We start from the raw sequence: 13,160 nt of genomic DNA on the forward strand, positions 1-13,160 counted from the left end.
GTTAGTACTTGTATAAATATATACTGTATGTTTAAAAATACACAAGCCTATAATTATTCTTCAGTTTAGATCAAAATTAAAAGCCAATGTATATTACTTGTATTATTATTCCAAAAAGCGTATAGTTTCCACTTTGTTCCAGTAGGCTGTGACTAGTCATGAATAGTATTGCCCTCTGGTTCCTGATCCTCTTTGTCTAACAAAGTTGTCTTACTTCTCTTTTGTCCGTTTTTTATCACCTACCCTGGACCTCTACCTGTACAATGACTTTGTATTATGATTTTGCACTTTGCCTGGTTTTCTGTCTATTTGTTAACTTTTGTTAGTGAAGTTAGACCAAGGGCCAATATGTTGCAGTGTTAGACAAGGGTAAACACCAGGAATTTCTTGGACTTTCCACCACCACTGCTAACACTCCACTCTCATTAATAAACAATCACCTTGTTTTATTGGTAATGCTCTTGCTTAATCTAATTGAAAACGGAAACACACGGTGTCCCTAAAGTCTTGAACCATAGACAAAAATGTATTTAAAAGTTTTTTATTACATTAAATGCTCACATTGACGACCTTGGACTTCGTGACTCTTGTGTATACGCTAAATACTCCTGTGTTGTTTTTACATTAGGAGTGTGGCAACATCATGAGTAATGTCATCACACTTCCGGTCAATAGGGAGGGTCAGGCAGAGCTGGAAAAGATCTGCACAGCCTCTCAATACAGCAGCAGATCACTGCTATAGTGACTCCTTGCTGCATTGCTGCTGTATTGTTTGGAGGAAAGGATAAGTGCAAGAATAATGTGCACCTCAACCACCTCAAATGATATTATTCACATTCACAGCACATCCTATCACGACAGGCGAAAAAATAGGCATACACCAGTTAGGCCTATTATCTCTGATTAAAAATGTCCAGCTGCTGGCCAATTTTACACTGCTGTGTCATCTGCAGCCTCTTAAATATTAGAGCTTGCTAGAAATTGGGCACTGGCAAGACAGTTTTGTATTAGCAAGAACTGGGACAGCCTCAGCAAACTACTAACCAATTTTTATCTGCTGGTCATAGCAGCCTATTGTTGCTTGATGAAAAACCATGTGTCACTGCTAAATCTACTTTAAAAAAAAAAAAAAAAAAACCTTTCTTAACTGATATAACTCAGAGTAGGTTGATGCTGTATGTAAGCCAAACTAATTGTAAAAAAAAAAAATCAGCTAGATATGCACTGCCAGTGTACAGTGTAACTGAGACATGTCAGTGACAAATGTACTATTCTCTAACACCACATACAGCTTTAACATGCCACAAGCATATTATAAAAATGAATTTGTGTATTTTTAATGTTGCCATGAAACCCACATGAAAAGGCTTTCTGCTTGCTGTATTGTTTTTAAAGATTTTTTTATAGTAGTTTGCCCATCAGCCCTAAAAATTCCAGAATTTAACACGAAGATTTTCTCCAATAAACTTTAATGGGATTCCCTGCTAAGTTCTAGTTTGCCAAATTTCAAACAGGATTTGCTGAATTGAACATGTGCAGATTTGCTCATCCCTACTTGTAATTTCCAGCTTGTGCAGAGCTGCATTTATGTTTAATTCAACCCTACAGGAAGGGGTGTGGCCAGGATGTGAAGGAAACAAGACATTTTTTTATTTATCTGTTTTTTCATACTGCATTGGGGAATTTTTTGTTGGATCCTGCTCCAGTTCCTTGATTTACTATTGCCGTGGGTACCTATCCTGTCAGCTTAGCAATTAGCTGATCCACAGGACCCTGCTTTCGCCTCTCAGCCTCAGTGATCGGAGACTGATAAGGGACTCCCCACTACTGCTATCCTGGAGGCCATAGAGGTCTGTAAGATCACACTTACAACAAAGATGGCCGTGGAGTGTATACTGATCCGAAATTACTTGAATAAGATCAGAGGTCGGCTAACTACTGCAGAGATGCGGGTCTCATAGGTCGAGGACTCTGTTATGGAACATTCTGTCACTATTGCTGACCTGCAGTGCACGGTTAACCTTCTATCATCTAAGGTGGACGACACTGAGAATCCGCTGAGGCGGAACAATGTCCGGGTTATCGGGCCCCTGGAAGGGTGTGGAAGGCTCTCTACCTGCCCAATTTGCAGAAAATCTCTTTAAATTGGTTCTTGTGGGAGTTTCCCGTTACCTTTCTTGGTGGAGCATGCTTACAGACTACCTACTGGAAGGCTGCCTCTGGGTGCTCTGCCGCAGCCTTTCCTGGCGCAGCTGCTGAATTGCAGGGTTCGGGACCTGGTGATTGCTGCTGCCCAAAAGACTCCTGAAATAATGGCATGGCAATGCAGAGGGATGTTTATTTTCTGACTTTTTGGCTGACATTCAGAGGAGAAGAAGAACCTTTCAGGGTGCATGAAAGTGTCTGCGAGAAAAGGGCATTCCGTAAACTATGCTTTATCCCAGCAAGATTAGGATACAGCACGCTGGTTCCCTCTTTGGTTAGTGATTGACTTGATCGACTGCGATGGAGTAGATGTAGCTTTGGATGGTTTGTCTTCACTAGGTGTCCTGGATGCACGATGACTTCTTTTGTGGCCTACTCATGGGCTGCTATATAACTTGTCCTACTGCTCTTCCTGGAATTGTTGGCTGTTCTGTGCTGCCCTGCTTTCACTTTAGACTGCATTTTTCTCCTTTGGAAACTCAAATATTACTCCTGTGCATTAGTTTTTTCCCTAATTGGCAGTGGGGCATTGGTTCTTTGAATGCATTGTTATTTTGTTTTTCTTTTTAACTAATTTTTTCATGCTACCTTTTTCAAACTGTAAGGGTAAACGGGTACAGTCGCTACCTGACCAGTTGGCATGTGTTTAGGGCTAAGGCATGTTGTGGTTAACACTGTTTGTTTACCAAGTGAAGCAGAGTGGGAGCTGGGAAGAGTTGCATTTTGTTCTCTGTTCACATTTTTACAGTATACTTGGCACAAGCTTTCTGTTTATGTCATTGTGGGGGACATGAGTTGGACATAGCCTTCCTTATTCTTTCTTTTTTTGCTGGCATACCTGGTCACCTTCCTTTTGGGTTTATAGTTTATAGTCCATGTTAGGGGATACTGTATGTATAGTGCCTGGAATGTTAGAGGACTTAACAGTAAATTTAAGGAATCTTTGATTTTCCAGTATTTTAAACCACATGGATCCAGAGAATGCTTCATGCAATTTATTCGGCCTACGCACATGGGGTTTGCATCTTGATTAGCAAATCCTTGCCATTCATTGTTTTGCATAAGCCTTTGAATCCAGGGAGTCATTGTTACTTTGGATGTGAAAACACATAAATTAGCTCTAGTAAATGTGTATGTTCTTCTGCCCTATGTGATTTATTAGATAAGATTACAAAAAACAGGGACACCGGCACTCCAATTGCGATGCAAAAAAACGTCACCACGTGTCTTTGCCTGAGGAAGGGGATCCTGTGTGACCCCGAAACGTTCGTTCCATTTATGATATGCTGCATCACGTCAATAAATAGATGTTTTTTTGCATCGCATTTGGAGTGCCGGTGTCCCTGTTTTTATGTATGTATATAACGGCTGCCATCCGCTGATCACCGTAGCCCCCCTCCTTTCTTCTTTTGGAGTAAGCGGTCAGGAGTGCGATGGGCTCATGGACTCTTATTAGATAAGCTGGCCCCGTTTCTTCCTCTCCCTGTGGTTTTTGCTGGAGATTTTAATAATGTCCTTGAACCCTCTGTAGACACTTCTAATCCACTTCGAGCTTCAAGTATGTTGATATCCTGGGCTGCAATGCTTACAGGATCTGGAAGTGGAAGAACACGGGGATTAAGGGGTTCTTCTCTTTATCTTATACTCCTGGTTTCTCTTCCAGATTAGATACACCCTTTGATAACCAGTCTTTTTTGGTGATGATTTCTGTGGCTACTTATTTGCCTGGGAGTTTATGTGATCATGTTCCCCTTTCTATCATATTTACTTTTCCATCCCGAATGGGGTGTTGGTGGCTGTCTCCAGGGTGGCTGCATAAGGAGGGGTTGGCAAATCGGGTAACCACTGACTGAGTTAACTCCTAGTTTACAACTGTCAACAACTTTAGAGTGGAGTTTACTGCGAAATTGGACATACACATTTACATTTACAGGTGAAACTTGAATAATTAGAATATCGTGCAAAAGTAATTGCAGTAAGTGCTGCAAAAGGTTCCCAAACCAAGTACTGAGTACATATGCATGCTTGTACTTTTCAGAGGTCCGATATTGTTCTATGTACAATCCTTGTTTTATTGATTGCATGTAATAATCTACTTTTTTGAGATTGTGGATTTGGGGTTCTTGGGGTTTTCATGAGCTGTAAGCCATAATCATCACAATTATGACAAATCACAGCTTGAATTATCTTGCTTTGCATGTAATGAGTCTATCTCATATATTAGTTTCACCTTTTAAGTTGCATTAGTGAAATAAATGAACTTTGCACGATATTCTAATTATTCGAGTTTCACCTGTAGATTTATAGAGGAATTTGAAGGTTTTCTTTCGAAAGATTTATATTGTAAATTTATAGGCACCCACCCTTAATGAGAGTCTGAAACCAAAGGTCACCTGAAGTCTGACAGTTGCTGCCCACTTCATTTTCTGAGTACAGACAACTGACATCACAACTGCTTAACCTCAAGTGATCTCTGACTTTCATAGCTAAAGGCAAAGAGAAGCAGGAAAATATTTCTTTTAAATGCATAGATGTGAACTGTGCCTAACAGACTCAGACAAAGTATCATGGTTAAATACCGGAGAAATATAAATCTTTCTTAGTTATGAATGTGCAATTTTTTAAACTGAATGACCCAATTATAGCATAAACCCAATCATGGCTGGTTGTCACTTTGCATTTACATTTTTCTAATCTTCCATAACATCTGAAACTTGATATTCTCTATATCGCTCATGCCTTGCAGTTGTGTAGCAGGAGTGGATTCAGGAAAATAAAATTACATTTTGGAATGAGAAAAATTCTGCCTCATTTGTAATACCCTGATTTCAGGTAAGGCAACTGTCAACAAGGAGTTACATTTCATGCTGTCTATCAATTTATTTCTCAAAAAGACACTATATATTTAAGTCACTTTTACCTGTGCTCCCTCACTGTTCCTTGCTTCTCTGCAGCTGAGAAAAATACCCGGCATTTCTAGGTATGGGGGACCATGCGATCTGCTCCCCTGTGATTGGGCATGGACGTTACAGCCAATCACTAGTTCTGAGCACTGTCAAATTACTTTAGGACCAATATCACCCAGATTGCTGTCTCAAGTCTCAGTGTCGGCTGTAGAGAAGCCATAAGATTAATATAAGGGAGTTGGGGCATGCCCTTTTCAGAGACACTGTCATCTCCAAGAGCCAGGCTTGTTCTCTGTGGGTATCTTTCTACTACACTGGCCCAGGGGCCTTATTTCATTCAGCAGCGAGATCTGGATGTATTATATAATAAAATATATATTTTACAAACCATTATTAAGCTGTGTTCCTCAAACTCAATCTTTCCAAAACTGAGCTTATAATATTTCCTCTTTCACCTGCCCCATGTCCCCTACCCTGACTTTTCCATGCAGATCAATAGCACAACTATCAGTTCCTCCCCTCATGCCAGGGTGGTAGGTGTAATCTTGGACTCTGACCTCTCCTTTTGGGCTATATCCAATCATTGTCCAAATCCTGTCCCCTTAACCTCCATAACATTTCCAAAATTTGACCCTTCCTAACAAATGACACCACAAAGCTACTAATCCAATCCCTTGTTATCTCTTGCCTCAACTATGCATCTCCCTCCTTGTTGGCCTAACTTTACACAGGCTATCCTACCCTCAGTCTATCATCAACTCTGCTGCTAGACTTACCCACCTTATCCACTGTTCAGTGGCTGCTACCCCTCTCTGGGAATCCCTCCACTGGCTTCCACTCGCTCAACAAATAAAATTATAAATATTCACAACACTGTCCTAAGCTACATCCCAAACCTCATCTGGAACTATCACCCAAAGTATCCTCTTCACTTCTGCCAAGACCTCCTCCCATGCTCGCCTCCAGATTTCTCCAGAGCCTCTCCCATTATCTGTAACTCCCTACCCTAATCTGTCATCTATCCCCTACTGTGTCCACCTTTAGGTGAGTACTAAAAACTCCTCTGTTCAAAAAAGCCAATCCCACCTCCTCCTACTTCCTCGATCAGCGCATCCCTCACACTTATTATATTTTGTATCACTTACTCCTCCCTTTTATATTGTAAGCTCCCACAAGTAGAGCCCATCTAACCCTCTTGTATAAAATTGTATTATAACTGTACTGTCCCCCTTTATTTTTGTGAAGTGCTGAAAAAATAGTTGGCACTTAATAAACATTGTATAATAATAATAATAAAAGCACTGAAAGTACAGTATAGGAAACTAAATCAATTTATTAGTAAAATTTACAAAAGCCTTCTACTGTGTTTTTCTTTTATTTGGAAAATAATTCATCAGATGAGCAAAACATCTTTATCCTGAATTTGTTCCTGCTAATCCTATTATGATTGAGATATTGTTTCCCATTGTGGACTCTGGAAGTTAGAATAAAATCGCATAATCCTTTTCTCAGTGGCAGAAAGGAGGGAAATACACTCGCGGAGTGCCCAGTTACTTTGACAGCTGTATATGAAACATCTTTGCACAGGATGTTATTACAGATTAAGTGCAATTCCTGTCAATGGGATGCACACAAGCAGCATGGCACTTACCAGATGAAGCAGGAGTAAAACGGATTCTCGGTTCTTAGCTTTTACTTTGTCAGTTTCCTCCCCGAGGTGTAGCAAGCTTCCTGATGCCATCTGGAAAAAATGGTCATATAAGAGAAATGAGGAAGATTGGCACTCTGAAGTCAGTCTCACCGTCCTCTACTTCCCTAACAAAGATACGTACCTCCGCTTATTTCAGTGTAAAACACCTTTCTGTCATACAGTCTATACAAGGGGTGCCCATTAGGTAGATCGTGATCTACCAGTAGCTCTCAAAGTTGATGCTGGTAGATCACGAAGGGTGTGAATGGTGGCCCCTTTATTCCATTTTGTTATATTTATTTAGCTGTGCACACATGGCTACCTATTAGCCTGAGTCTGCTGTGCCAAGTTTGCAAAATTCAGCAAGGTGAGCTAGGAGAGAGAGCGGGGAGAGACAGACAGGATAGAGAGCGGGGAGAGACAGACAGGAGAGAGAGCAAGGAGAGACAGACAGGAGAGAGAGCAAGGAGAGACAGACAGGAGAGAGAGCAAGGAGAGACAGCCAAGAGAGTGAAGAGAGACAGCCAGAAGAGAAAACGAGGAATGACAGCCAGGAGTGAGAGAGATCGAGGAAAGACAGCCAGGAGGATGAGCAAGGAGAGACAGCCAGGAGAGCGAGGGGAGACAGCCAGGAGAGAGAGAGCGAGGGAGGGTTTTTTTTCGTTGGTAGATGTTATGTAGCTCGTCATTTGAAAAGTAGATCTTAACACAAAAAAATTGTGGGCACCCCTGGTCTATACCATCATTGTAATTGATAATTAATTATATTAGGTAGCTTTTCAGTAACAGGCACATCAAATAAACAAAGAAAATCTGGCTTCCATTGCTAACCACCGTATGCAAATGATAGTATCCTGGCTGTCCCTGGCCTCAACACTTTATTAGTCTACTAGATTGTAAGCTCTAATGAGCAGGGCCCTCCTAACCTTCCTTTATTAAAATTGTATCGTTAACTATATTTTCTCCCTCTATTTTAATTTCAATAGGTTTTTATTGAGTTTTCGTAACGGTACAAAGAAAAAGTATATATTATTGAACATAGTGCTGCGCAGTGACACAAACATATCTTTCAGTGTAGAATCTGACAGAGGCTTGCCTGCGGTGGGGAACGAGTTAATAGGTGTCACAAGTTCTCTGGTGTCATCCCTGGACAGGAGAGCAGGGCTCTCTATCTCCCCCTGGTGGTCTAGGCCTGAAAGCCGCGGCCTCGATTTTTCTGGGCTGCCTGAGGCAATCGATGAGGACTGGTGTGAGGCCTGGGAGGGTGATGGGCTCTGTGGCTGCCTAGGAGGCTTCTCGGGGCCTGGGTGACTCCTACCTTCAGGCCGGCGGTTGATGTCCGCGTCCCGATCCCCTCTACCAGCCAAGTGGGAGGTGACCGGCGTGGAGTGCTGCTGGCCGGCGCCATTTTGCTGTGGCTTGCGGCCCGACAGATTGAAGAATGCCGTCATTTTCTGGGGCCGAGCGCCTGACTTTTTCTTTCGGGACATGTCCGGACCTTCCCCTGATGTGATTGGGGTAAGTGGGGAGATGATGCCGGGTCCCGATGCGGTGAATGTCGCGGTCCGCCGTCTGCTTGGGCACGGAGCTCCGTCTATAGCAGCCATCCGTCCCAAGCGCTGGCCACGCCCCTTCTCCCTCTATTTTGAAAAGCGGTGCGCAAACTTTTGGCTCTATATAAATCCGGTATAATAGTAATAATAATAATACTCACTAAGCATGGAACCAGTAAACTCAGGAAAGTCAGAATGACAGATTTGCAGATTTGTTCAGGGTAAATGACTCAGAAAGTATCAAAGCCTTTTGATCAACAAACACCCGTAAACTAGCCATTTAAAAATAAAATCGTGTAAATGGCGGCTTATGTATTTTCCATGTTTTATTTTTCAAGAAAATTTTTCTTAAAGGGGCAGGCCACAACTGAGTTCTTCCATCTCCTAAAGACTTTAGCAAAAGGACCTTTCCATCTCATCTCCCAGTTCCATCCACCTTTAACAAACAGAGCATCTAACACTCTTATCTTATTTACTTTACACAACATTCCTAACCATTCCAGATTATTTAAGGGGTGGGATCCTATGCCAGTAGTTACATAGTTACATAGTATTTGAGGTTGAATAAAGACACAGGTCCATCAAGTTCAACCTTTGTGTGCCTGTTTGTGATTGTGCATGTGTATGTGTGTACACGAGTCCCTGTGTGGTCTAGTTTTCTAGGAGTACCTGCACCCCTGTATGTTACCGTCTCTGAGGAAGGTATCTAAATTTTGAATAATTCAATACTCTCAGCTGATACCACTTCTTGTGGCATCGAGTTCCAGACTTTAACCGCTCTAACTGAAGAAAAAAAATTAATTTCAGTAATTCTGAAGACGTGCAAAGTGTATAGAGATATACTGTATGTGAGTTGAGACAACACGTTACAGGAATGATTGATTGAGGGTCAAGCCTATAGTGTTATGAGTCATCTGTCCCCTGCTTAGTAAAATTAACTTCACGGAGCTGGATTTGGATTACATTCTCTTGTTATATAGCTATGTGTGCTAGTCTGTGTTTCTGTGGAACAACACAGTTGTAGTATCTGAAAAATGTGAGCCACTATAACACGGGCACAGATTAAGTTGGAAAAGGCAAGGATACAGCTTTACTGGAATTTCCAAGATAACCAATATAACATTACCATATATCAGTGCCACTCTCTGAGCACCAAAATAAAAGTGACCTGTCCTTATCATTACTACCGGCAGGCATTTAGACTGACTCAAACGTCAGGTTGCGGATATAGACCCTAAAAGTTACATTTAACCACCAATAAAGCTGTGACAAATTTCCTTGCATCAGGCAGGTACACATGCAATTTTTCCTGGGGCTGATGATCAACTGGATTCTGGCATGTGTCTTAGGGAAGCCTTACAGCAAAGCCTTGCTCTGCTCCGATACCTCCTATAATGGTTCCCAATCCATACGGAGCTACTTTACAAGCCTTAACTTGGTAAACTAATCATAAAGCCTGTGCTTCCAGCAGTCAAGGATCCCTTCCACTAGGAGGCTCCAGGGGCCTCCTAGTGGAAGGATACCTCTATTTTATACCTCTAATAGAGAGCACAACCAGGAGCCCAACTCCAGCCACTTATTTTTTTATTTTATTGGTTTTGGATAGACTTGGGAAGAGTTTGTCTGTCAAGTTTTTACTGCTGTCTCTGACCCTGTTGGGAAAATTTACCTTACTTCTTGTTCTTGTGACTGCCTGTGATTTCATGACAATAAATATGGGGAGCAGAAAGACACAGACTATAGCCTGAATAGCCTGAAAGAGGCTGAAGGAGGGGTAATACTGGGAGCCACACATGTTCTGCTGCATGCACATGTGCTGACACAAGGAGAGAAGAAATGGAGCAAAGCTGATAACCTATCAGTGTGTTGTTCCTCCTACATTGTTCAGTCTGCAGGCAGGGATGTGACACTACTGTATTCTATAAAGTCCAACTCCAGCCAAAATGTTTCTATTAGTTGTGGACAGAATAAGATGCTGGCAGTGGCAAATTCAGGCACTACTACAGGTACAGGATATTAGTTTCTTATATAGAGTATTGAGTGGTTAAACCACTGCCACCTGTGTCCAATTGGCAAGATTTCCCTTCATTTCCTGTCCTGTAGACACAACAGTAATTAATAGAAAATCTCTGAGTTATGGACCAATTTGTCATAAAGACTAATAGAGATGGTGAATCTCCCTGATTGTGATATAAGACAGCAATAAAACCTGACAAAGGTTCTAACTCTTCCCTACTCTATCCAAACCTAAAAGAAAAAAAGTTTGGCCTTGAATAAACTTTGTTAGGGTTATTCACAAAAGGGTGAAGAGTTTGGAGAAGGCAGGAGAAGTGAACAATCTAGGACAACATATCTGAACTAGAAACATTCTCCAATTCAGCTCACTTTCCAGTTCAGCTATGTTGTCCTAGATGGTTCACTTCTCCTGCCTTCCCCAAACACTTCACCCTTTTGTGAATAACCCTGTAAGTTTTTTTATTAAAGATATACACAATTGTATTAAATAATTTAATTATATATCTGCTTGGAGTTCAGTTTGAATAGCTAAACATTTCCATGAAGTGATATACAGTCAAACTAAAATAACTACTAGAGTTTGTCTCCAATTAAAAAGGTATCATATATACATTGCTGATGGTCAGTCTAATCCTACATTACTATTATTCCTCCTAGCAAAAAAATAGTTCTCTGCTCCAAAATCATCAAGTTAGTTTCAGTCATTACAAATGTCACACAATGACTCACTCCAACATAATAATACATTAATTAAGTCAATAGTATTTTACAACAATATGACTTCATCAAGCAGCAAAAAAGGGTTTTAGGTACAAATCATTGCCAGGAAATTTAATATAACTATTATTGTTCTGCCAGTGTAATCAGAAATTCTTGTAGGAGATTAGAAAATGTTGTAATTGATTCTCAGCTGTGAGCCTTTTTGCATCCTAAATTGCCACCACAATATTTTTATGAATTTTAAAGAGTTTATTTTATGTGGTGTAGGGAAATAAATCTGTCAAACATTAATCCGATTCAACAGATTAACTGTGAATTTAATTCAACAATGATTAATCAGTAAATGTACTAAATAATTACATACACTTTGAATTTGCTCGTTGTTTGATTCATTTCCAACTTTTCTGTCTTTTGCAACATTTTTTAAAAGCATTTTATTTGATAGATGTGAATTATATTTTATGATAAAATGTATTTAAAGTGGCCCTATACACGGATTTTTACCAATCTAAAGCTAATGCATGATGGAAGGATTAATATACTGTTACTGAAGAAAATGCTGCTCTGTGCTCCATCCTGTGACTGTCATGTGACCAAACGTCAGTGGGCCTAATCATTTTTGCTGAAGGGGAGGTTAAAATAGTATTAAACTCTCAAACTTTTTTCAATAAAGAATCCAGATGAAACTAATATACATTGCCCAGCAAAGCATTGCTTTACATTTTTGCCCAAACACTTAGGGCTAGTTCACACCAGCCCCAGTGCGTTCCGGCCCGCACCGGATCTCAGCCTGGCTGACTCACTGCATTCTGGGGCGGGAGGGGGCGTGGCGGTGCATTGAAGTCAATGGCACCACAGCCACGCCCCCTGGCCCCAGTGCGATTGCCCACCCCCGGAAACTCGTGGCACATTAATGCCTGTGTTACAGTCCAGTGCAGTCATCAAAAATACTTCATGCACTATTTTTTCTGACTGCACCAGACCGGAACGCAGGCATTGATGTGCCATATATTCTGGTGCAGGTGATCACACTGCGGTCAGGAGGTGTGGCTGCCATTGACTTCAATGCACCGCCACGTTCCCTCCCGGCCCAGATGCAGTGAGCCGCCAGGGATGCGATCCAGTGCATTCCAGCACCGAATCGGGCCGGAACGCACTGGGGCTGGTGTGAACTAGCCCTTACAATCTCAGTTCAGCATCCCTGAACTTCCTGTCCAGTACCAGATCACAATAGGACAGATCAGACTCCAGGACCTGTTCATCTACTAGCTTGAAGAAGGGAGGAGGGAGGAGAGGGGGGCAGAGGGAGGAGAGTAGCTTGATGTGCTGTGTCTGTGTGTTTGTGGAGACACATATAGCTTACTAGTACACACAAGGGTGACTGCATAGCACTCTGCTTGAGAAAGGAGGCACTCCAAAACAGGAAGTCAGGACCAGTGATCAGGGGACCAGTGGATTCTGCAGGAACTAAAACTTTTAGACATCAAGGAGCAGCATCCATTGTACTTATTTTTGTCACTATTTGAAATAGCTTAAAGAGGACCTTTACCCATATCTTTAAAATACCAACAAACACACCTTTAGAAATGCTTAGTAATGACAATCTACAAACAGATTATATATATAGATAATTGCCGGTTTTGTATTATTTGCATACATTATTTCTCTTTTCTTTCCCTGTCTTCTGGCAGTGGCCATGTTAACTAAGGGCAGATTACTAGCTCTCCATTTACTTCCTGAAACTCTGGCACATGTGACTAAACATGTGACTAGGACATGTGACCATGTACATCATGTCAAGGGAAGAAATGCCTTTACAGATGAGAAATGCAATGCTTTTGCACAGGGGCATCCCGAGGCAGGGTGTCACCTGAAGTGGTTAACGGGTGACACCCCGCATTGGCCACTGCGTGTGATGTCATCGTGCATGCGCAACTTCATCGCACACTGTTACCTGCTGGCTGCCACCTTGGTAATGGACGCCGGCAGAGAGAGGAGGGAATATTCACCCGGCAGGATAAGGTATGCCGCCAGGTCCCCTCCTCTCTCAAGCAACTGTCAGGCTCTCGG

At 41.7% G+C, this 13,160-nt stretch overlaps 1 protein-coding gene across 1 annotated transcript in view; it reads right to left on the bottom strand.

Annotated features, from left to right (window-relative positions):
* NCKAP1L (NCK associated protein 1 like) overlaps window positions 1–13,160 on the bottom strand; it is a 162,220-nt gene that overhangs the window by 10,302 nt on the left and 138,758 nt on the right. The window contains exon 30 of the mRNA XM_018568674.1: window positions 6,763–6,852. Coding sequence (XP_018424176.1) covers window positions 6,763–6,852 — 90 coding nt within the window. The remainder of the gene's footprint in view (window positions 1–6,762; window positions 6,853–13,160) is intronic.

The sequence above is a fragment of the Nanorana parkeri genome, unplaced genomic scaffold (genome assembly GCF_000935625.1).
Source record: "Nanorana parkeri isolate BGI_ZX_2015 unplaced genomic scaffold, ASM93562v1 scaffold33, whole genome shotgun sequence".
Classification (NCBI taxonomy): Eukaryota; Metazoa; Chordata; class Amphibia; order Anura; family Dicroglossidae; genus Nanorana; species Nanorana parkeri.